The sequence below is a fragment of the Saimiri boliviensis genome, chromosome 19 (assembly GCF_048565385.1).
Source record: "Saimiri boliviensis isolate mSaiBol1 chromosome 19, mSaiBol1.pri, whole genome shotgun sequence".
NCBI lineage: Eukaryota > Metazoa > Chordata > Mammalia > Primates > Cebidae > Saimiri > Saimiri boliviensis.
The window spans coordinates 23,927,184-23,953,476 of NC_133467.1; the positions used below are offsets into that span (position 1 = coordinate 23,927,184).

The following is a 26,293-nucleotide window of genomic DNA, read 5'->3' on the forward strand; positions in this document are numbered from 1 at the left end:
AATGTAGGTACATGGAGATTCAGACTAAACTTTAGAATCCAGTTGAACTGTAACCTTTATCATGTACATAATTTATTCCAGAATGTCTTTGAAGTCAAACAAAGGCACATACTTGGCTTGAAATAGATCGAGACCAGTTACTGACCTTTCAACATGCAAATCATGAAAATAAGACTTCTAGTTAGGTCAAGACATTTCTTCATCATGCATTATATAATCCATTTAGCAAGATATAAAAAAAGGAGCACTTTTGTGTGAACAAAAATATTTTCCTGCCTATTGTGAAGTAATTTTTTCCCAAAATACAGCATTACAAAATGCAATGCACATTTTTTCAATGCATTGTTAGAATTATAAATCTGACAAGTATGGCCTGATTTTTATTGTTGTGGTTTTGTTGGTTTTTAAAACCTGATTTGTCTTAATAGGGGGTGAAATTGAAAGAATATAGTTGTTGGTTCTGGAAATCGAGCAAACAGTGCAGCTTATATATAGGCTGCTTAGTCCAGTGTCCCTTCTTGCCACAATTAAGGAGAGTGGCCAAGAGCAGGAGATCTGGAGTCAAGGTGTCTGGGTTCACCTCTGTTTTATATGCTGTGTGATCTTGGCGAATTTCTTTTAAAAAAAAATTAAATTCTTATGGGTACATAGTAGGTATATATATTTATGGGGTTCATGAGATAGTTTGATACAGGCATGCAATGTGAAATAAGCACATCATGGGGAATAGATTCTCTGTCCCCTGAAGCATTTATCCTTTTGATACATTTAGCCTTTTGTTACAAACAATGCAGTTGCATTCTTTATTTTAAAATGTACAATTCAGTTATTATTGGCTATATTTACTCTGCTGTGCTATCAAATATTAGGTCTTAGTCATTCTTTCTATTTAAAAAAATTTTTTTGTACTTGTTATCCATTCCCACCACCCCTACAGCCTCCCACTATACTTCCCAGCTTCTGGTAACCCATCTTTCTACACTCTATGCCCATGAGTTCAGTTGTTTTGATATTTTAGATTCCACAAATAAGAACACATGAGGTTTGTCTTTCTGTGCCTAGCTTATTTCACTTAATCTAATGATCTCCAGTTTCATCCCTGTTGTTGCAAATCACTGGATCTCATTCTTTTTTATGGCTGAATAGTACTTCATTGTGTACCCTGCAGTGGGATTGCTGGATCGTATGGTAGCCCAATTTTTAGTTTTTTGAGAAACCTCCAACTGTTCTCCATAGTGGTTATGCTAATTTACATTCCCAAAAACAGTGTACAAGGATTCGCTTTTTCTCCACATTCTCACCAGCCTTTGTTATTGCCTGTCTTTTGAATAAGAGCCATTTTAACTAGAATAAGATTATAACTCATTGTAGTTTTGATTGTATTTCTCTGATGATCAGTGATGTTTAACACCTTTTCATATCCCTATTTTTCATTTGTATGTCTTCTTTTAAGAAATGTCTATTCAGATCTTTTGCCCGTTTTTTAGTCAGATTATTAGATTTTTTTCCTGTAGACTTGTTTGAGCTCCTTATGTATTCTTGTTATTAATTCCCTGTCAGATGGGTAGTTTGCAGATATTTTCTCCCATTCTATGGGTTGTCTCTTTGTTGATTGTTTTTTGTTGTTGTCGTCGTCGTTTTTTGCTATGCAGAAGGTTTTTAACTTGATGTGATCCCATTTGTTCCTTTTTGCTTTGGTTGCCTATGTTTGTGGGGTAGTGCTCAAGAAGTTTTTGCCCAGACCAATGTCCTAGAGATTTTCCCCAATATTTTCTTGTAGTAGTTTCATAGTTTGGAGTGGGAGAATGGGTGGTAATGCAGTGTTCTTCAAAGGCTCTTGACCTTGTTTGTAGGTTATGAAATGGGTTGGAGGGTCTCTATCAGTGTTAATAAAAGGGTAGAATAGACCAGAATAGAAAATATCTTAGTGCACAGCACATAGTAAGGATACATATTACTGTGAGAAATTCTTCAGTAATATATTTACATGCATGTGTGCATTGAATCATGGTGTGAACTTATTACTGTAATAATCAAACATTTGAAGCCACTGTTCTAGGGGACTTTTAAACATGTCGCAAAAGGAATGATAAACTAATAAGTAGATCTTCCTAAATTGTACACACTCTCTGTGATTTTTGGAAGTAATTTTAATAACTACTCAATTACTTCTCAGTTAGGTCTAACCTAAGCTCCTTCAACTGTCTTAATTCAACTTTTGAAACATTTTCAATTCGTACCCTCTGTACATTCTTTGTAGAATTGAGACCAAACTGATTTTCCATTGTTAGTAGTGACTTCCTCTGATTTCTTATCTCTATCTGCTTTTCTGCTAAGTTGTACCTTATAGATAGGTTACCTTTCTCACTATCTCCCATCTCTGTTGTTCTTTTGACTGATCCAGAACTCTTGATTCTGATCTTTTTTCTTGATTCAATGCTTTTGGTGTCTAAAATGAGTGTTGATTTTTGACATCAGACAAAGCTTTGTTTGAATCTCAAGTCTAGTTCTGACCAGCTGTTTATCTTTGTAATATCTGGACAGTTAATGCTTCTGCACCTCTGTTTTCCCAATGGTGAAAATAGTAGGAGTCACTCCATTACAGGTTTCTTGTGAGGATTAACTGAAATATGTATTAAATATACTTGACACACTATTAGTTTAGTTCCCTTTCCCTCCCTACCTGCTTAGTTCAGTACTTGGTTCTAACTACCGTGAGAAGTAAATAAGATTTGTAAAAGTTAGTTAAAATAGTAACAATTTACAGAACGCTAAAAGTTTTAAGCATTAGCAACCAGATATAAACAGTGGATCCCACTGATTCATGAAAGCTAATGATAGTTGGTACCCTAAAAATACAAAACAGTAAAGACACTACCTGCTATTCCTTGCTTTTCTTTTTTCTTTTTCTTTAAGCATTGTGCTTGATCCTTATAGGTCAACACCAGTATGTGTTGAGTTGGTAACTTATCTTAACTTTTCTATATCCTCTTGTGGTCTTACCAGGATACAAGATCCCTGGAAGAGGGTAAGAGACTTTCACTTGTTAAGGGTCTCCTTTGCATTGGAGCAAAAATGCAATGGTATTATCAAAACTTCTCTTTAGAAATCTTTCAATTTATTAGTGAAAAGCAGTAAAGGTAATTTTACACTGTACCTGTATTCAGAAATATTCATCTTTGCTTTCTATGTACACAAGTACATATATACACCCAAACTCATCCTTTACCCCAAGTGCTTGTAAATTGGGAGGAGTACCTTTCCTTCCATATTAATATTTTATTTTGTTTCTTATGAAATTATAATTGGCAAGCTTAGGTAATGAGTATGCTTTACAATTTTTCTATCTTTCCCCAGGCTTATTACTATCAAGAATTTAAAAATTAGATGTGACTAGATTCCTTAGATAGACATTTTACTTCATTTGAGAGCCATGGAATGGAGATTTAGATAGTTTATTTGAAAAAAAAACTCTGTGCTTTATTTCTGATACCAGAGAAGCCTTGAACCAAGATGCTTTCTCATCTGTACATATTTATTCCTTTTAAATAAAATATAAAACACTTCTGCTTTTCTTTGTGGAATTGAAGGCAGGAAATTTTACTGTTACTTTATAAATATTCATGTAGATCCTTGGATTCCTACTTGGTACTGGAAACTTAGCCACATAATTAATTTTATATCTTAGAATTGCTAAATGGCAATGTATGATACCTGCTGTTTTGGACATATAGATTGCTATTAAATATAGTGTCTAATATGACTTTTAATATTATGCTAACTATGTGAATGTGAATACTTTTTATTATTTTTCATAACACCTTTGGTGTCCGTGACAAGTCAAAGCACAACATTTAATTTCTTACATCTACAATTTTCAACAATAATTTTGTTGATTAATGTATTATTTTTTCAGTTGTACTTTTCCTTTCAGAAGTTTAAATTATAAAACTAATGATTAATGTGTAACAGAGTTATAAAATTTAACAAGAAAATCGTTACTAAAATTTTTATTGACAAAAACAGATCCATAACTGTTTGAACTCCCCAAAAGGTAGGAATTGTACTTTGGCTCTGAGTGATTAATATGATATATCGTTTACAAAATTACTTAGTATTACATGTTCAATAGTTTTTATTTTCATTTGTAAATATAAGTTTAGTCATTTTCTGTCCATCACAAATTCCTTTTTCCTTCGTACTGATTTTTTCTGCAAAGACCTTTAAAAAACTACTTACCTAGGATTACTTGCAGCCAAGGCTGCATCATCACAAATCTGAAGAGGTTCTTCTTGTGTGTCAGAAAAAGATCAATGAGGGAGATGAGTGTGTGCAGTGCAGCTCTAGAGTCACAGGTGGACCTATAAACCATCATCATTGCTTTGGGAGACATAGGCAAAAGAAATCCTAAGTGCTTTATGTAAACAAAGTCATTTAATCCCCATAACCACCTTATGAGGAAAGTACTATTTCCATTTTACAGAAGGGGAAAATGAGGCTTAGAGAGATTAACTATCTTGCCCAGGTCTGTCTGACTACGTATAGAGCCCATGCTTTTGGGCTGTCTCAGATATTCCTCCCCAATCCCCCCCTGCAAAATCTCTTGATAGTTTCCTGGCTCCTGTCTTTAAGCAACACATTTCAGCACCATGTTACTTGCTGTAGGCTGCCAGCAAATGATAGCAGCAATAGCAACAGCAGCAGCAGACTTACCAGATTGATGTGCTCATTGCACTCAGCAATGCTAGTAGTACTAGCCTCAGTTGGTATTTGTTGATTGATTATCATAGTATCATCAGGAATGGAATGGCTTTCTGGTTAGTATCATTGAAATATGTGAGGCCAAGGTGCAATTATGCTTGGTTACATAAGCTTAGTAAAACTCATTCTTGAACTGAGAGACTGGCTTTTTAAAGTACATCTATATGGAAAAGATTGTTAGTTTTATATGGGCCTTCCTTTAAACAGTAGCAGAGAGAGGTGATGGTGTGATTCAGTTCTCCAAACACTTGGTTACCCTTCAAATATAATTTCACTTGGAATTTCAATATTGGCCAAAATTTCCAGAAAATCACCCATTTTATGTTATAAAACTTATGTATTACATTCCACTCAATAACATATATATGCATGTTATAATGTAAAATGTTGACATTACTTACCATTGAGTAAGACTGATGCTGTAGGAAAGTTCTCTGTCTCTGTATAGACAGAGACCTTAAGACTTTAAGACACTAAGGCTTCTTTAGTGTTCTTTAGATACTTTTCATCAGAGTATCTGTGACAAACAGCTTGAGGTGTATCTGTGCTACTAAAGTGTTTGTTTCTCCCTTGAGTTGGCCCTGGAAGGCTGTTGATTTGGAAATATCGGATTCACAGGTAGTGTAGTTTCCAGTTTTGGCTCAGTTCTTTACTAGGTCTGTGACCTTGTGCTAGTCATTTATATTCTCTGGAGCTCAGTTTCTTTATCCATAAAGTGAAGAGTTTAAACAAAATTATATCCAGCTTAAACATCATTTTAGGAAGGAAAGGGAACCAAGTTCCTCTTTTTTCCTAGGTTTGACTCAACAAAGCTGAAAATAAATTTTCTTTAAATTTCAAAGGTGGCTTTCGTCTGGATGGTGTGTGTGAGAGAGAGTGTGTGTGTGTGTGTGTGTGTGTGTGTGCATGCATGTGTGTCAGGCAGGTAGTTGAAACACCAACCTGACTGTGATGTTTTATCTAAGTCTGGATGTACCACTGTTATATCTCTAGATATATCTTTTAACACTAGGATGCAAACACAGTTTTTACTGTAAAGGTAAAGCAGAAAGTTAAGTTTAAATCAAGTTTGAATATAATTTGTACTTGGAGTAATAAGCTTTTTCTCACAGAGGAAACAGCAGTGGCTTGGGAGTGAGTTTCCAAAAGCTCTACCGAACAAGCGCAGGTTTGAGCTCACTTTTGTACCTGTTTCTCTGCCCCTTGGTGGGCTCCCTCTGCCAGCTTCTTAGGCTACTCAATCACTTGCCTACTTGACTTCAGACTCAGCACATGTGTTAGGAGTTATAACAACACAGTGAATGTTGGTTTCATTTCAGTAGGCTTCCTGTCTTTCTGGATCTTGGATCCTCATATCTCAGCTACCCTAAAAGCTCTCTAAATCTTTGATATCCTACTTTTCTAGTTGTTCTTAGAAGTAGAATTGGTTTGCTATAAGCTACTTTGTCATAGCCAGAAGCAATAGTTCCTCAGTTTATTTTCTTTCTATTAAAACTGTTTTCTGGGTAGAGTATAGTGCAAAATTCTGCTGCCCAATTTAGAATTAAAGAGTGTGATTGGCAGGTTTGGTGGATAGGGCTAGATGGATAAATGGAAGTACCAGGTTTTATTGATTTTTCATTTGCTTTAGTTAGATGTGTCATTTCTTCTATTTTATATTTATTTTAGTGAAGGCAATATATACATATTTTTCTTGTACTTTAGGTTCTGAGGTACATGTGCAGACCATGCAGAATTGTTGCATAGGTTTATACATGGCAAGGTGGTTTGCTGCCTCCATCCCTTCATCACCTATATCTGGCATTTCTCCCTGTGTTATCCCTTCCCAACCTTGCCTCTCTGCTGTCCCTCCCCAACACCACCGTCAAAGACCCCAGTGTGTAATGCTTTTCTCCCTGTGTCCATGTGTTCTCATTGTTCACCTGCCTATGAGTGAGAACATGCGGTGTTTGGTTTTCTGTTCTTGTGTCAGTTTGCTGAGAATGATGGTTTCCAGATTTATCCATGTCCCTACAAAAGATACAAACTCATCGTTTTTGATGGCTGCATAGTATTCCATGGTGTATATGTGCCACATTTTCCCTGTCCAGTCTATCACTGATGGGCATTTGGTTGGTTCCAGGTCTTTTCTATTATAAACAGTACCGCAGTGAACATATGTGTACATGTGTCTTTATAGTAGAACCATTTATAATACTTTGGGTATATATCCAGTAATGGGATTGCTGGGTCAAATGGAATTTCTATTTCTAGGTCCTTGAGGAATTGCCACACTGTCTTCCACAATGGTTGAACTAATGTACACTCCCACCAACCATGTAAAAGTGTTCCTATTTCTCCACATCCTCTCCAGCATCTGTTGTCTCCAGATTTTTAATGATCGCTATTCTATCTGGTGTAAAATGGTATCTTGATGTGGTTTTGATTTGCATTTCTCTAATGACCAGTGATGATGAGCGTTTTTTCATGTTTGTTGGCCTCATATATGTCTCCTTTTGAAAAATGTCTGTTCCTCTCCTTCCTTGAGGATGGATGAAAAATCCATCCTCAACCCTTTGGAATGGATTTTTTTTTTTTCTTGTAAATCTGTTTTAGTTCTTTGTAGATTCTGGATATTAGCCCTTTGTCAGATGGGTATATTGCAAAAATTTTTCCCAATCTGTTGGTGGCCGGTTCACTCTAATGATTGTTTCTTTTGCTGTACAGAAGCTTTGGAGTTTAATTTGTCCATTTTGGCTTTTGCTGCCAATGTTTCTGGTGTTTTAGTCATGAACTCCTTGCCTATGCCTATGTCCTGAATGGTTTTGCCTAGGTTTTCTTCTAGGGTTTTATGGTGTTAGGTCTTATGTTTAAGTCTTTATCCATCTGTAGTTAATTTCAGTGTAAGGTGTCAGGAAGGGGTCCGGTTTCAGCTTTCTGCACATGGCTAGCCAGTTTTCCCAATACCGTTTATTAAACAGGGAATCCTTTCCCCATTGCTTGTTTTTGCCCTGTTTGTCAAAGATCAGATGATTGTAGATGTGTGGAGTTGCCTTCGAGGCCTCTGTTCTGTTCCATTGGTCTGTATCTCTGTTTTGGTACCAGTACCATGCTGTTTTGATTACTGTAGCCTTGTAGTATAGTTTGAAGTCAGGTAGCATGATGCCTTCAGCTTTGTTCTTTTTGCTTAGGGATTGACTTGGCTATGCAGGCTGTCTTTTGGTTCCATATGAAGTTTAAGTTGGTTTTTTCCAGTTCTGTGAAAAGGATAATTGGTAGCTTGATGAGGATAGCATTGAATTTATAAATTACTTTGGGCAGTATGGCCATTTTCATGATATTGATCTTTCCTAATCATGAGCATGAAATATTTTTCCATCTGTTTGTGTCCTCTCTTATTTTTTATTTTTTATTTTTATTTTTGAGATGGAGTTTCGCTCTTGTTACCCAGGCTGGAGTGCAATAGCGTGATCTCGGCTCACCGCAACCTCCGCCTCCTGGGTTCAGGCAATTCTCCTGCCTCAGCCTCCTGAGTAGCTGGGATTACAGGCACGTGCCACCATGCCCAGGTAATTTTTTGTGTTTTTAGTAGAGACGGGGTTTCACCATGTTGACCAGGATGGTCTCGATCTCTTGCCCTCGTGATCCACCCACCTCGGCCTCCCAAAGTCCTGGGATTATAGGTGTGAGCCACCGTGCCTGGCCCATCCTCTCTTATTTTCTTGAGCAGTGGTTTGTAGTTCTCCTTGAAGAGGTCCTTCACGTCCTTTGTTAGTTGTATTCCTAGGTATTTTATTCTCTTTGTAGCAATTGTGAATGGGAGTTCACTCTTGATTTGGCTCTCTGTTAGGCTGTTATTGATGTATAGGAATGCTTGTGATTTCTGCACATTGATTTTGTATCCTGAGACTTTGCTGAAGTTGCTTATCAATTTAAGGAGATTTTGGGCTGAGACAATGGGGTCTTCTAATTATACAATCATGTCCTCTGCAAGTAGAGACAATTTGACTTCCTCCTTTCCTAATTGAATATACTTTATTTCTTTTTCTTGCCTGATTGCTCTCACTAGAACCTCCAATACTATATTGAATTGGAGTGGTGAGAGAGGGCTTCCTTGCCTAGTGCCAGATTTCAAAGGGAATGCTTCCAGTTTTTGCCCATTCAGTAGACATTGGCCATGAGTTTGTCATAAATACATTTTATTATTTTGAGATACATTCCATTGATACCTAGTTTATTGAGAGTTTTTCGCATAAAGGGCTGTTGAATTTTGTCAAAGGCTGAAGGCAATATTTTAATTATGTATTTAAATAAATATTTTAGTATGAATAGTAAAAAGTCTGATAATCTAATATTTAAATTTTTGTTTATAGATGAATACAATACTAGAATGCACAGTGAAACCTACACTCAAAAAAGCTGTGCTGTTATAATCAATATGAAAAATATATATGATCAAAGGCTTTTACAAATAGTATGTCATAGTATGTCTCTTATTTTACATATATTTTCTCTTGCATTATCAGCATGGTTTAAATGTGTCTTTGGACAATTGTGGGAAAAATAAAAGTGTTAAAAACTACTCATCTGCAGTATAGTTTGTGGATATATCATAAACATAATTAGACATGCAACTTCTACCATTTGTAAGTCAATTATTAACATAAAGAAGAACCCCCAAATTTACCCTAACTAGAGCATCAGATGGCAAATCCAGAATTAGCAAGGAAACTCCTAGATTCCCTTCTTCCCTGTGCTTTTATTTGCTTATTATAATGAAGGACCTTTGGGGTGGGGGTATTTTTACTAACATATATAATGGGAAATCCTGCTTAATAGTCAAGGAAAAAGAACCCATCTTTGACTTATTTTTTTCATTCTGCTTTCCGTGGTAGTCCTGAGAATGTACTTTACATTCTTAGTGCCTCCAACTGTCGGCAACTTAAATGACCGAGGGTTCCAGCTGCTGTTCTCTGAAATCCATTGCTGCTTTTGTGTTGAGCTCTTGCTTTCCAAAGGCTACTCCCAGCCAGTGATTGAGAGGAGCAGGGATACTAAAGGTGGCCCTTCCCTATCCTTGGGAGTCACTTGGCCCTAGCACTTCTTGATAGGCTTACTAAGCCTTCTTTCTAGGGTATAGCAATCCAGGATGCTCCCACCTAACATTCCTTGCCTCTCTCCACGACTGTGTCAAATTTGCATTGTTTCTGTTGACTTTTCTAGTCTTTTTGACTCCCTCCTCATTTTCTATTACAGGAATTTTCCTTAATGAAATTCTGGCATGTTCAATCTTGTCTTTACATTTGTTTCTCAGAGGTCCTAGACTAACACATTATTTCTATAAAAAGACACTATCATATGAAATTACTAAGGAGAAAAAAGATGTTTGCTGTAATTTTAATGACGATATTCTTATATTACTAGATTCTAAAATTTAGGAAAGTCGTAATTGAGAACTATCCTCAGAAATTTATTCTTATATTAGTTTATTAATTGTATGTAAACTTGCTTTCAGAAGGACTGTTAACAATAGTAAAATCAGGAGCTCATCTTCTTAGAAAATGTTAATTCAGGATGATTAGATGGCTGTACAGTAATAAGCAATCCATAGTCATCTTTGAGATGTCTAAGAATATTTAGTGAGAAATTAAAAGGGAATGTTTCTGAGTATGTGTTGATAACTGATATTTTATTGAAAAGCAGAAAAAAATCAATATAATAGTTCGAAGTAAGTTTGTTTCTTGCAAGTTGGGAATTCTTGCTGTCATTTTGTGTGACTTATAGAAGAGTGCTTGTTCTTTATATGTAAGTGTTAAAATTCTTCTTTCTTTGCAGAATCATAGTGAAAGATTCGTTTTCATTGCAGAGTGGTATGATCCGAATGCTTCACTTCTTCGACGTTATGAGCTTTTATTTTACCCAGGGGATGGATCTGTTGAAATGGTAAATTAGCCTTTCTTTGTTGGAGTGTTGGCAAAGGGGGTGAATGTGGGATAGGTAGAGGAATAGCATTTCCTTTTATATAATGGCTTTTTAAAAATACATTTATATGTATGTGTGTGTGTGTGTGTGTGTATGCATGTATATGTGGAAATTCTTTTTAAAAATATTCATTGTAATTCCAATATAAGGAGCTAACTTGTGCCTTTATTTTTAATGTCAAGAACAGGATTTTTTTTTCCTCAAAAGACTGAAGTGGGGGCCGGGCGCGGTGGCTCACGCCTGTAATTCCAGCGCTTTGGGAGGCCGAGGTGGGTGGATTACTTGAGGTCAGAAGTTCGAGACCAGCTTGGCCAACATGGTGAAACCCCATCTCTACTAAAAATACAAAAAATCAGCTGTGCGTGGTGGCATGTGCCTGTAATCCCAGCTACTTGGGAAGCTGAGGCAAGAGAATTGCTTGGACTCAGGAGGTGGAGGTTGCAGTGAGCTGAGATCGCACTGCTGCACCCCAGCCTGGATGACAGAATGAAATTCTGTTTCAAAAAAAAAAAAAAAAGACTGAAGTGAGATTATTCATGTTTTGGATAAGGAATAATCAATAAATGATTATAAATAAGGATTATCATGGTCATAAATAAGTCCTCATTATTGAAAGGTGTTATTACTACAAAAAGTCAAATTAAAGAGGATCAGGCTAAGGGTTTTGTTTATTTCTTTGTGTCCCTTCGTTGGGAACACTTTTAACAAGTGGATTTTTTGGTACTGGGATTTTGTGTACACAAGAAAGCAGAAATTTGGGTGTATGACTCTTTCTTTAGCATTTTGTAAGGACTGCTTTACTGAAATGATTTGGTAATAAACAAATATTTCTGTTCAGGTTTTTAAAAGTATTAAATTTTTAATAAGCTTTTATGTTATTACCAGATTGGATTTGGAAATATGGGAGTTATTTAAAAATATTATTTATATTTATAACAAAAACACAGAATATAACTACATTTGAAAAGACCGGATTAAGGATTATTTCTACCTTATGATAAGATTAACTTTCCTTATTAATAATTTTTTTTTGTTCATTATATTGTTTCTGGTTCTAGCATGATGTAAAGAATCATCGCACCTTTTTAAAGCGGACCAAATATGATAACCTACACTTGGAAGATTTATTTATAGGCAACAAAGTGAATGTCTTTTCTCGACAATTGGTATTAATTGACTATGGAGATCAATATACAGCTCGCCAGCTGGGAAGTAGGAAAGAAAAGTAAGAAAATAACTGTATGTTCTTTTTCCATTCTCTGACTTTAGGCCCAAAGTCAAGCAGAATTAAGACTGAGAGTGTTTAACCATATCAGGACAGATAGGACCTGGAAAATGGTTGTCTTCATTCTTTTTCTTTTTTTTTAATTGAAAAAAATTGATAATATCATAGTTGTTTATGTATCATCTGACTTAATTCATATTTATGTCTCCTGTGGCACTTAGCACATCTCCTTCCATAATGCAAGCACCTTTTCTGTATTAGCTGAATGGATTAATAAATCACAATTAAAAATCTATTATTTATTCTTTCCTTTTTCCATTTTCTCCCTGCTTTCAAATTATGATCTTTGATTTAGTTGACCAGGAAGGTTTTGTCTAGATTGTTTGTAACTAATGCTGTCTGTTCTTGAGCTTTGTTAACAGACATATATATCTAATAAATGTTGATCAACTGAAAAATGACAATATGAGTGTTGTAAAAAGGAAAAAGGAAAGAAACCATATAAAGAAATTGTGATACAGGGAGACTGATCTGTCTTGTTTGTAACTGTATCCCTAAAAACTGTTATAGCGATACCCCAAACAGTAAATTATTCGCAGAGTGTGACCCACAAAAGTTTCTTAAATAAATGAGTGAATACATTGATGTCATCAAAATGTCTGGAGGTATGGTATGTCGAAGGAAGAGTTTCCCAATGGCTGGCATCCCTGCCTCCTTCTCTTCCTCCCACTGCATGTGGCTCTTTCTGTGAAAGAGAAACTGTAGCATGGTGCCTCCACCTGTATCTCTATTCTTCTCTCTATTGTTTGTCAAAGCTGCATTCATCATTCATTTTCTGTTTTGATTTAGAAGAGATACAGTCATCTGTAAAAGGGGCTAAGAAAAAAATAGAAGAGGGAACAATTTGGAGATGCAATTGAAAGTTAGACTTACAGAAAACTAGGACTTTTGATAATGTTTTTCTTCTGAATATTGATTTTCAGTATTAACACAATGGCATTTTAATTTTCAGACTCTACATTTATGAGTTTCAAGTTTCTGAGACTAGAATTAATTATATTTGAAGTGAAATTTTAATTCCTTTGTCATCTTTCTTGGCTCTGATTGCTGTAGCTTATATTTTATATGGTTTGGGGAGATTTTTCTTTTCCTGCAGAGTGATTGGTATTGTAATTAAAATAGGGATTATTAGAAGTTAAGACTGAATGTATAAAAGGCTCCAAAAATGATTTAATTCAATAGGGAAAACAAATCAATCAAACTATTTTTTGAAATCTACTACTCAAATGATTAGCTGATTGCATAACATGTGAGTCACTCTCATAGTAATATGGTATCTCTTTCTGTGACTTCCATAGTCTTTCTATACAAGCGCTTTATAATTCTTGAGGTGATTGGATTCTCAGTGTGGCTGTTAGTACACAAATGGTAATGGATCAGAAGGGTGGTGAATGCCTGATAAAAAAGGAAGACCAAAGACTCCCTTTGAAATAGGACAAAAATTTCCGATATTAAATAGGGATCTTTTAATGTTATGAGATCTTATTTAAAAGTCTATGGGATTAAGGAAATGCCAACCATAATTCCTTTATTTAAAACTAATAAATATATGTAGGATTCGTTTATGGAGCACATACTATATGCCAGTCATTACAATTCACACTTTACATACACCTCAGTTCAAGACTACTTTATTTTATTATTATTATTTTTGAGGCAGGGTCTGCTGAAGTGAAGTGGCATGATCATAGCTCTCTGTAGCCTTGACTTCCCAGGCTCAAGTGATCCTCCCAGGTCAGTCTCCTGGGTAGGTGGATCTACAGCCCTGCACCACTATGCCTGGCTAATTTTTTGGTATTTTGGTAGAGATGGGGTTTTGCCATCTTGTTTATGCTGGAAGACTACTTTAAATATTTATTTAAACTTGCTGTCACCTTGGGGAAACCATTCCCTCAATACCAATTACTGTTACTTTGTATATTGTCCTAGGATCAGTGTTATCCTGAGCTAAGTTTGTCTTATTGGTGAAAAAAAAATCCAACGATGAAAAGACCAACTATTCTCCTTTTATGGAATCCTCGAATTAATGCTGTTGTTATCAGAATGTTGCAAATGCAGAGGAGAAAGTGACAGCAATTCTTTATCACAGAAGATGAATTACTCCAGCTAATATGGTTTTTATGCTGCATTTGCAAATATTATTCTTGAGGATTCGGTGATGATGCCCCCTTTTAACAGTATTAAAATGCTGCTGACCAGCTGTGTGACCTTTGGCATGTTACCTTGGTAGGCCTACTTTCCTGATCAGTAAAATGAGGACATTCAGGTGATCTTCATCTTCAAATTTCTCATACTTCTGAATCTTGAGAGTGGGAGAATGCATTGTTCTGATCTCTTGGAGAAGACCATGATTTTAAAAGTTAACATGTTGCTATCTGTTCATATACATTGTTGTATAAGAAGGCATTTGGTTCTTCACGCAATCACCCATGTTATGAATAGTCAATAGAAGAATTTATAATTATTTCCAAATCAATGTTGAACTGACTGTGTAACATACAGATATTGAAGTCTAAGAGACTGAAAACCAGGCCCATAATATATTAAATGCAACTTTTTGGAGATTAGTCCTTTGTATAAAATGTATTCTAAGAAATGGAAATTCTAAATGCCTGTGTTTTCTCTTTTGGGCATATTAAAAATAACAATGCTTTTTTTCCCCTAAGCTTCCCCCTCTCCCGAGTTTGGTATCTAATTCTGATGTTCATGGGAAAAATATTAAGCTTTGTATAAGTTTTTAAGAGATGTCTTTAATATACTTCTCTATATAATTAACTTCAAATTTTGATGATCTGGGATAACTGTTGAGGTAACTACCACTGCTGAACTATTTTTATTTGTAAACCTGTTCTTTGTTGTCTTATAGAACACTAGCCCTAATTAAACCAGATGCAATATCCAAGGCTGGAGAAATAATTGAAATAATAAACAAAGCTGGATTTACTATAACAAAACTCAAAATGATGATGCTTTCAAGGTAACTTATCGTTTTCAGTTATGTAATGTTTGATTCCTTTTTAAAAAATCATTTTCTGTCTTTCATGTCATTGTTTAAAATAAAAAACCTCCTACTGAATGACAGAGAATAGAATATGAACCTTATCAAAACGAGAACTGATAGGAGTTCATCTAAAATGTTACTGGCAAAGCTGGCTTTCCAGAAGATGGGATCTTTCCCTATTCAGTGTTACGAAACCCATACACAAAATCGAAAGTGAATATCAAGCAGTGCAGGCTGCATTCAGTGCCCATGGAATTGAGAAACAGAAGCATGGCTCACAAATCAACTTCTCAACTAGTGAGGGGTGAGGGGATTAAAATAAAAGATTTCTCTAATAAAGGTCACTAAAAGCAAGAGGAGCAATATGATGTCTTTTCTGGAAATTGGTAGTGAACTTCTACTAGTTTCACAATTGGTGAATCAGAGTGCTGCCTTCCTTTTTGTCTTTTTGTGACCTTTTCTGGTCATTGTCATGGCAATTTGCAACAGCCATAGTGCTGGTGGGAGTGTCTTATAGCATGAAAATCAAATTATCATGCAGCCTGAGGTCTTTCTGATGTGATTTGGTTGCCTATCTTGGTTCTAACTAGTCTCAATTGGTCTGGTTGTAAAGGGAACTTTTTATCGCAGAAGTGCTGTTTCTTAAAGATAAGCAGAATTAGGACAGCGTAGAAATTCAGCTGTCATGCAGGCATTACGCCAGGCAACAAAAAGAAGAAGAAAGAAAAGAAGACTAAGACAAGTAATCAGATGCATAAATAACCATTGAAGCCTAAGTAATTAGGAGTTGTCAAATTATGCATGCCTCATTTAACTATTTATTGTCTTTGAAAACCTCATCTGCTTTTATAACACCAATGCCTAATAATTATAATCTCTTTTTAATATAGAAGGATAACACACTGTATAAAATTAATAGAGGAAATGAATGTCTGATTATTTCTATTTGACAAGATGATGTTGAGATTTCCAAAGATGATGTATTTGGAAATGTTTACATTTAGCTCTTCTTATTACAAATAATAGGTAAATATGCCTATTTATTTATTTTTTAAATATACCTATCTAAAAAGCAATCCGATCTATTTGACCAGATATTTTCTAAGTTATTTAGTGAAAATGAGACTTACACATTCAATTTAGCCCTTTCTATCATGAAGTAAGTAACTAACCCCATGCTAAAATTTCTACTGTGAGAATGGCAAGGAGAATATTGACAATGTACAAATGAAGACTAGAAGACAGGGAAAACCTTCTCTTCAGTTTTTTTAATAGATGCTTTGGGAAAAAACCCTAATGATTTTTCCGTGATATTGGACACTTGTTTTAAAAAATTTCCTACCAAGTAGACAAAGCAAAGACTGAATCATTCTGGAAGATGAAGAAGGGAGATGAGTATAGGGCAGAGGACTTTGTTTCCTGGGATCACACTCTGGTTGGCTGAGTGTAACACAGTAGCCCAGAGTGTCTCTAGGGACATGAGTTAGGCAGATCTGGCTCCAATAGTGTTCTTATGTTTCTCCACTAGTTTTTGTTTGTTTTTGGTCAGGTGTCTTCTTTATGATTCAAGAAATCATTCATTTCTTGATTTATTCATTTCTGGCCGGTTGCATTTTTGTTTTTCCAAAAGCACGGACAATGGGGAGCAGTAGACATTCAAGTCAGCTTCAATACATCTGATTCTGAGAAACTAACAAAACACCATCCATTTTACCCTGACAATGACATGTTTAATTAGAGTTTTTCCCTTATGTGATCTCCTAGTTTGCATATTTTCTAGAGAGACAGGTGGCTTACATTCCAGAGCACAGTATCTAGACCAGATTGCTTGTAACTGTGGCACTTACTAGGTGTGTGACTGAACAATTTACCACTGTGCTTATTTCTTCATTTGCAAAATAGGAGTTATAATAGTATCTATCTCATAAAGTTGTTGTGAGGATTACATGAGTTTAGTGTCTCTATACTTCCAGTGTTTGATAACTTGGTGTCCAACTTCCTGTGGTAAAGATGCTACTTGTTTTTCATAATGGCCCTGTAGTACATGAAGAAAGATGCTAAAACCAGTGAACACTTCAAGAGTACTGTAGGATGTACATTTGCTAGTTTCTTTGAAACCGTAAGTCTTGTTAATTCCATTCATGCTAACTTATGAAACACTTTATTCTTTGGAGTACCACAGATGCAAGCCCTTCTAATTACTTGTCCACACACCTGTTCATTTTTTGTTATGCACTTCCTTTTCTCATAGTCTTCTGACCACAAATCTCTTACCAAACCATTTTCCTTGGCCCCTCTGGAAATCAAGTTTCACTGTGAAGAAATATCCCTGTGTCTACAGTGTCTTAACAGAGTGTATCTTTGCCCCAACATTTTTACTTTAGTTGAAATCTGATCCTTCTCTAGGGAATTTCCTTTCGTTTTATCCCTGAAGGCTGCTCACTCATAAATGTTTCTTGTGTCACAGGATCATTATACAACGTCAGTGTTTTCGCTCTCTCCTAAAAATCTCTACTCTTCCTCATCCTTGGAAATTCATAATATTTAGCTGTATTACCATCCACTGAGCCTCTTTCTATTCTACAGTTCACAAACTTCACTTTTGTTAAAGACTTGGGCACTTTGTTTATGGTCTCTTTCTACTCCCCTGTCTCTTGACAGTTGGGGTGACTACCTCAACATCTCTGTGAATGATCATCCAGGGCTCTAGCTCTATAGACCCATTTTCTTCCCAATCTCAGTGACTGTCACCATGATTTCAATTGGGTATTCCTCCAGAATGTGTGCCTTTTTTGTTTTGTTTTGTTTTGGAATCATGGTCTTGTTATGTTGCCCAGGCTAGTCTCAAATTGGCCTCAAGTGAGTCTCTTGCCTTGTACTCCCAAAGTGCTAGAATTACAGGCATGAGCCTCTGCATCCAGCTTGTGTATGTTCTTTTCTTTATAACTTTACCTGAGTAGTGCCATCCACGTCCAGTCATCACCTACCACTTACTTATAGGTGAATTCCAAATACATCTCAGCCTTGACTTCCCTCTACAACTGCCAATCTCAAAGTGATCCTAGATTCATCTTGCTGCTCCCCCATTCCTCATACCTGCCTGATACGTAAGTCTTTTTCTTCTGTTTTCTGCATATCTCTGGGAGCCATTCTCTCCTTATAATTCCTATTTCAGCCCCTTAGTTTAGGCATTTTATAGGCTCATAGTTGGGCTCTCAGAGTATCAAAATAAGCTATTGACTGATTATCTACTTCTAGACTTACTACCTTCTATTCCTTGATGAGTCATTTTCTACCTCAGGATTGTTCCATGCCATTTTCTTATTGCCATTAGAATGAACCTTACCCAATGAAAATTTGAACATGTTACCATTCCCTTCCTTAAATCCATCACTGGTTTCTCATCTGCAGGAAAAAGTGGACAAGCAGGCAAGCTCTTTGATGGAGTATAAAAGACTCTAAAGTCATCTGGACTCACCTACCGTGATGGCTCTAAGAGGATACTTAGGCTTCAGTTCCCTGAATATGCTGAGCTTTATCACATCTCAGTTCTCTTGTACATAATTTTGAACTGTTTTGAATGCTCTGCCTTGTCTTCTGTCTAGTCCCTTCCTATTCATTCAGAACCAACTCAAATATCTCATGGAAATTAATTCCTGAGAAAACTTAACTGCTTATCTATTCATTCATACCACTTCATATATTTTTATTAGTATGTTGAGTTTGGGGTTTCATTCAATTATAAGCTAGGAAGTTAGCCTATAACTCTTCCATGGATGTTAGCAGATGACACGAGACTTCTGGGTCAGAGACAAAGGACTTTATTATGGTAGAGCAAGCAGCATGAGCATTGAGTGTATAGTGGTTTACCTTGCCTCCATATCCTGTAGGAATACAATGACTTAGGCCCAATTGTATAGTGTGTACATAGAGGGTTGTGTTGCATCACAACTGAGGAGGAGTCAACCTGGGTTACCAACCTGGGCTATCCATTAGCAAGCAATAAACAAGTGTGCTCTTTTTACTAAATAGAGAATTTGCCTTATCTCTCAAGGTTGCTTGAGACCTTGAGAAATGACAATGATAAAGAACAGTCAGGTCCTTGTATTCTTCGCATTCCCAATAAGACAAGTTAGAAGTGTGCGAGAAACTCACATGGAGGAATTTCTCACAATGTATGAATCTTTTCTAAAATTGTTTGTTCAAATGTTGGTTTCTCCATGATGACTATATCCAGAAGTCAGCTGCTGAGTTCTGTATAAGTTTGTATTTCTAGTCCTTGGAGCGGTTCCTCAGTCAGGGTAGGCATTAAGCAAATATTTTTTTGAAAGAGTTAATGGATAGATCTTTGTGAAATAATGGTTTGTTTTGTTTTTATGAAGAAACAGTAACAAAAAACTTCTCTAGATAGTGATTCACTTATTAATACCTATCTCCTTCTAAATCTTTTAAGCAAAGAATTAGATAAGAATGATGGGGAAAAACTTATGAACTCTCATCCTGCTTTCAATTTTAGATTTGGAATGGACATAACTATGGAATCAGGGACATGTTGGATGAAAACAAAAACATTTTTAGTAATGGAGTGAGATTTTTCTTTTCAATGATATTAAAAATTATGGTTGTTTTTTCCTTTCTTGTGGTTCAGTTTTTTTTGTATTTGAAAAGTTTAGAATTGATTATTTTGGTATTCTTCTGCTAACTCTTCCAATTTGCTCTCTATGTGAGTTTTTCAGTCATTCAGTTTTACCCTGTTTTACACTGTAATGCAGTATACACATATCTCTTTTTTTGTGAATTTTCTCTTTACCCTCTAGAATGTTGTTCTGCATTTAGTAGTAGAAAGCATAAGCAGTGAGAGATTTGCAATCTGAGAGATTTGGGTTCAAATCTTCTTGTCTTGTGCTTACTAGCTTTGTGACCTGGACAAATTATATAACTATGCTGGACTTTATTCTTTTCATATGTAAAATGAAGGTGATCACACCTATTTCAATATACCGTTGTAAGGAATAAATATAATACTTTAATCATGGCTATAATTGACTCTAGAAAAAATTGATTTTTTTCTTCTCCTCATGTCTTGGGAGGAATTTAATTCTCTATATTGTCATTACATATTTCATAATCTCTTCACAGCCAAAGGAATGTTTAAGTACATTTGGTTAGAATGAGAGTACGTCTGATACAACTTGTTATAGAAATTCATTTTGTAATATGCTGATAAAATCTTAAAAGCATTGCATACCAAATTAAGTCTCAAGACTGAAAGATTGATTGTTTGCTAGGGAACACTTTCCAGTTTTAAAAGTAGTTGATATTTATGTATATTTGTCACATACTGTGAACTCAGTTCAAAGCCTTTAAGAAAACTACACACTTTTAAGAGAGACACCTGGTTTGCCTTAATAAAAAGGTTTTTAGACTTTTAGCTAATCAGCTTAAAGTGCATTATTCTTTTATTGCCTCTGTAGATATTCTTTAGCAGTAATATAAATGTAAAAAGTGAATCCCTGTTACTGTTAATAAACTCTGAGATCTAAATGTTTCCATATTCTCCCCCTTTTTTAGTGATATCAGTTAAAGCATTAGTAACCAATAAAATAAAAACAAATTAATATACATAATTTCTCAGGCAGCTTTTAAAAACAGAACTGAATAGTCTTTCCTTTGGAATTACCTAGCTAAGAAATAAAGCTATAAACATTAAATTAAAATGCTAGCCTAAACTCTTAATGTGGGAGAAAGTGACAAATTTTCAATTAGAAGATGGCTTTGCATTTTTTGATGCAACTTGTTTAGACTTTAAAGAACAAATGTTTTTGTTGGTCAAATATTAACCTTCATTTCTAGAATGTTCAGGATGCTGTGAAAAGAAGGTAGATGAGGCCAGGCGTGGTGGCTCACACCTGTAATCCCAGCACTTTGAGAGGCCAAGGCGGGTGGATCACCTGAGATCAGGAGTTAGAGACCAGCCTGGCTAACATGGTGAAACCCCATTATCTACTAAAAGTACAAGGATTAGCTGGGCGTGGTGGCATATGCCTGTAATTCCAGCTAGTGGGGAGGCTGAGGCAAGAGAACTTCTTGAACCCAGGAGGCGGAGGTTGTAGTGAGTGCCGAGATCAATGCCACTGCACTCCAGCCTGGGTGACTGCATCTAAAAAAAAAAAAAAAAAAAAAGATGATAAATGATATGTAACATAAGTAGAAAAGTAAATATTGCTTTTTACATTCATTTTAATTTACATAGATGTTATTCATACTTTCAAAATATTTAAAAAGAGAGACTTTGACAGAATATTTTGGTAAAAAATTATTCAAATACAACTAAGTATAAATCTAGAGGATTTTATCTTTATTAATATAAACTAAAATAATAAGGATTTTCTTTTATAATTCGTAACTGTTCTTATTTTGATTATTTTATAGGAAAGAAGCATTGGATTTTCACATAGATCATCAATCAAGGCCCTTTTACAAGTAGGTCCTTAATTTGGGGATTAGTGGTATATAAAGGGGGATATCTTAGAAAACTAAGGAGTTACATTTAAAAAATTTATTACATGAGAATAATATGTCAGAATGACCATAGCAACATCTTGCAACTGCATGGAAATCTTTTCAAAGAATCATATTCTCTGTTATTTTATTAATAATTCCTATATTTTATCATTAAAAATCTTTAAACAGTTGCAAATAGGAGGATTTGTTTACATTACAAGAAGGACAACTTTTAAAATTTTTGGTTGATGAAAAATGGAGTGGTAATTATATTTGATGTTGAATATTTTTGTTGTGCCTTTGTGTTTGTGGAGTTTTAATTTATTTAATTTTTATTTTTCATGTCAACTTTTACTTCAGGTTCAGGGGGTACATGTGCTGGTTTGTTATATTGTGTGATGCTGAGGTTTTGGGTTCAAATGATCCTATTACCCAGGTACTGAGCATAATACTCGATAGTTTTTCAACCCTTGCTCCTTTCCCTCCCTCCTACTCTAGTAGTTCCCAGTATCTGTGGTTGCCATCAGTAGATATTATTGTCCATGTGTACCCATTATTTAGTTCCCACTTATAAGTAAGAACATATGGTATTTGGTTTTCTGTTCTGCATTAATTTGCTTAAGATAATGGCCTCCATCTCCATTCATGTGCAGAGGCCATGATTTCATTCTTTTTTAATGGCAGCATGGTATTCCAAGGTGTATATGTACCACATTTTCTTTATCCAGTTCACCACGGATGGGTTCCTAGGTTGATTCCATGTCTTTGCTGTTGTGTGTAGTGCTGCAGTGAACAGGCAAGTGCATGTATCTTTTTGGCAGAAAGATTTGTTTTCTTTTGGATATATATCAGTAATTGGGATTTCAGGGTCAAATGGTAGTTCTGTTTTATGTCCTTTGAAAAACCTCCAAACTGTTTTCTGCAGTGGTTGAGGTACTAATTTGCATTCCCATCAACAGTGAATGTGTTCCCTTTCTCTACAGCCTTGCCAGCATCTGTTGCTTTTTCGAACTTTTTAAAAAATAAATTTGACTTTTATTATAGATACAGGAGGTACATATACAGATTTGTTACATGGGAATATTGTGTGATGCTGAGTATGGATCCTATCCTCCAGGTAGTTGAGTATAGTACCCAATTATTCAAACCACCTCCATCTCCCCTCTAGTGGTCCACAGTGTCTATTATCCCCATATTTGTGTCCATGTGTGTTTAATGTTTGGCTCCTACTTGTAGGTGAGAACATACAGTATTTGGTTTTCTGTTTCTGCATTAATTTGCTTAGGATTATGGCCTCCAACTCTGTTTATATTGTTGCCAAGGACGTGATTTTATTTTTTATTATGGCTGTGTAGAATTCTTTGTATATATGTACCACATTTTCTTTATCCCATATGCCATTGATGGGCACTTGAGTTGATTCCATGTATTTGCTATTGTGAATAGTACAGCAATGAGTGTGTGAGTGCACATGTCTTTTTGGTAGAATTTCTTTTCCTCTGGGTATTCATGCAGTAAGGAATTTCTAGGTCAAATGGGAACTCTGTTTTAAATTCTTTGAGAAATATCTACACTACTTTCCACATGGCTGGAGCAATTAGCATTCCCACCAAGAGTATATAAGCACTCCCTTTTCTCCACAGCCTTGCCAGCATGCTATTTTTCAACTTTTTATAATAGCCATTGTGACTGGTGTGAGATGGTATCTCATTATGGTTTTGATTTGCATTTTTCTGATGATTAGTGATATTGAGCACTTTTTCACATGTTTATTGGCTGTTGGTGGTTTGTCGTTGTTGTTGTTGTTGTTTTTGGAGGCAGAGTCTCTCTCTGTCACCTGGGCTGGAATGCAGTGGTGTGATCTCAGCTCACTGCAACCTCTGCCTGGCAGGTTCAAGCGATTCTCTTGCCTCAGCCCCCTGCATAGCTGAGATTATAGGTGCATGCCACCACACCCAGTTAATTTTTGTATTTTTAGTAGAGACAGGGTTTCACCATGTTGGTTAGGCTGGTCTCGAACTCCTGACCTTGTGATCCGCCTGCCTCTGGCTCCCAAAGTGCTGCAATTACAGATGTGAGCCACCATGTCCAGCTGTATATTCTTTTAAGAAGTGTCTATTTATGTCTTTTGCTCAATTTTTTGTGGGGTTATTTGTTTTGTGCTTGTTTGATTGTTTAAGTTAGTTATAGTTTCTGTATATTAGTCCTTTGTTGAATGCATAGTTTGGGAGTATTTTCTCCCATTCTTTAGGTTGTCCTTTTACTCTGTTGATAGTGCAGAAGCTTTCACTGTGCAGAAGCTCTTTAATTAGGTCCCACTTGTCAATTTTTGTTTTTGTTGCCATTCCTTTTGAGGACTTAGTCATAAATTCTTTCCCAAGGCCAATGTCCAGAATGGTGTTTCCTAGGTTTTCTTCTAAGATTCTTATAGTTTGAGGTCTTACTTATAAGTCTTTAATCCATCTTGAAGTTTTGTATGTGGTTAAAGTTAGGGAGCCAGTTTCATTCTTCTGCCTATGGCCAGACAGCGATCCCAGTGCCATTTATTTAATAGAGAATCCTTTCCCCATTGATTATTTTTGTTGACTTTGTCAAAGTTCAGATGGTTGTAGATGTGTGGCTTTATTTCTGGGTTCTCTATTATGTTCCAGTGATCTGTGTGTCTGTTTTTGTGCCAGAACCATGCTGTTTTGGTTACTGTAACCTGTTGTACTTTTAAACTATTTTGGTAGTCTTGTATACATAAAGCAATGTTCATGTAACATTTCTATTTTAGCTAGTTTGATATATATTTTGTTCCTTGATCTATAAGAAATAATATATGTTACACTGAATCTGTATATTCTAAATGGTTGTGAAGTAATAAAATTGAAGTGAATATTTTGCATACTAGTATTACTATTACTGATAACAGAGTATTTACGTTTCTAATAAGAAAGAATGGTATATTAGCCAAACCAAATGGCCACAGTAGACATGTTATTTGGTATCCTGCACTGAGTAGTGGGTTTTAAAAAAAGTTTTATATAAAAAAATTATTATGCTTTAGATTATTTCAAATCAAGCATTATAAAATATTCCCAAGTCTTGTTAGGATAGCTATATACAATTTTCTAGAAAATTGGTGGAAATTATCTTTTAGTGTAAACTTTGTATATGTTTATAGCATTGAATTACAACTCCTAATTTAATGATTTGTATGTGATTTGCATGCAGTAAATTTTCTTAAAGCAATGAATTAACTATTTGCCTGTTAATGAAAACGATGTAACAAAAGGCTAGGTGAAGTAATTAGAAAGAGTTTCATGAGGCAGTATCTATGATCAGGCACATCATTTCCTGCGTTATTGCATGCAGTTTTTATAGGCTTATTCTGTTGTGTGTTTTGAGAATTCTGTATTAATAGGGCATTAAATTATAAGTGTCTTGAAGGAGGGATCTTGTTTTATGGCACAGATACTGATATGTCGTAGGTAATCAATAAATACTTCTTGAATGAATAGATATAGTTTGCTCCCTTGATTTGGGTTTTTTTTTAAATCTAATGGTTGGTCTTGGGGTTTTGTTTGTTTGTTTTGGCAGCAAAGGTCTGGCAGAAAATGTATGAGGAGGTATTATAGACCTCTTAGGGTAGAAGATATGAATACTTCTTTGTGCATGCTATTTCTTAGAAATATTCTTCAAAATGAATGGGAGCAATTTAAAAAGGAAGTACTGAGGAGAGTTGACTTATATAACATGGTACAGGGTGGAAGGAAGTATGTAAAAAATAGTCGTAAGTTAGTGAGCACAGATGAGCCTGTCATACCATGTTCCCTTCTCCAGGAGGGTCTCTTCTCTATACTTTGGATGAGAGAAAACATGGGCTTCCTCTAAAAAGTGCTTTGTCCCTGCTTAACACAGTTAGAAAGACGATGTCACTTATTTCATAGTTAAACTTGTCATTGTATCTAGTACACATATAGTAGTGGAAAATAGAATGAGGTATTGTTTTTTATATCTTGGGGGACTGTGACACAGTGCTGGATTTTTAATCAAGAACCTATGTGTACGCTTTAATAATTTAATATAGGAATAACCCAGAGTAGTTTTTTATGCTAATACTCTCACTCTTTTGCCCAGGCTGGAGTGCAGTGGCGCAATCTCGGCTCACTGCAACCTCTGCCTCCCTGGTTCAAGCAATTATCTTGCCTCAGCCTCTGGAGTATCTGGGACTACAGGCACCTGCCACCACACCTGGCTAATTTTTTTTTTCTTTTGTATTTTTAGAAGAGACCAGGTTTCACCATATTGACTAGGCTGGCATCTAACTCCTGACCTTGTAATCTGCCCACCCCAGCCTCCCAAAGTGCTGAGATTTTTTAAATCACCAAACCAACTCAGTGTTTATTGATTGAGAGAGTTCTTTGTCAGTCTTTGAATTCTAATAGTTTTACACAAAAAGAAAGAAATTCTTACTATTAAGTTACAAGGCATCCATCCCTCTCATCAATTTACATATTGTGAAATCGTACTTGATGGCAGTGGTAAACACATGAAAATAAAAAGGAAAATCCACTGTACCTGTTAGAGCACTGGGAAAGGCACAGGTCAACAATATGCATTTTAAGTCAATGAAATAGTCTTAATTCAACAGAACAGTGATTTTTCTGCTAACAGTAGTTTGACATTACTAGTGATTTGAAGTGAATTAAGCCACTGGAAGACACTCAATTTATGAAAAGTTTTTCCTGCCCATATGAAATTAACTATGCTGAATGGTTCTGAGAGTATAATATTCT

General features: G+C 35.6%; 1 protein-coding gene across 5 annotated transcripts in view; it reads left to right on the forward strand.

Moving 5' to 3' along the window:
• NME7 (NME/NM23 family member 7) overlaps positions 1 to 26,293 on the forward strand; it is a 148,847-nt gene that overhangs the window by 25,618 nt on the left and 96,936 nt on the right. For 3 of the 5 annotated variants that reach the window (XM_074390219.1, XM_003928104.4, XM_074390218.1), the window contains exons 2-5: positions 10,607 to 10,683; positions 11,781 to 11,947; positions 14,874 to 14,984; positions 21,441 to 21,491. In XM_074390219.1, coding sequence (XP_074246320.1) covers positions 10,681 to 10,683; positions 11,781 to 11,947; positions 14,874 to 14,984; positions 21,441 to 21,491 — 332 coding nt within the window. In that variant the 5' untranslated portion in view covers positions 10,607 to 10,680. Of the gene's footprint in view, positions 1 to 10,575; positions 10,684 to 11,780; positions 11,948 to 14,873; positions 14,985 to 21,440; positions 21,492 to 26,293 lie in introns of all 5 variants that reach the window. The other 2 variants (XM_003928103.4, XM_074390217.1) reach the window with 1 other exon arrangement.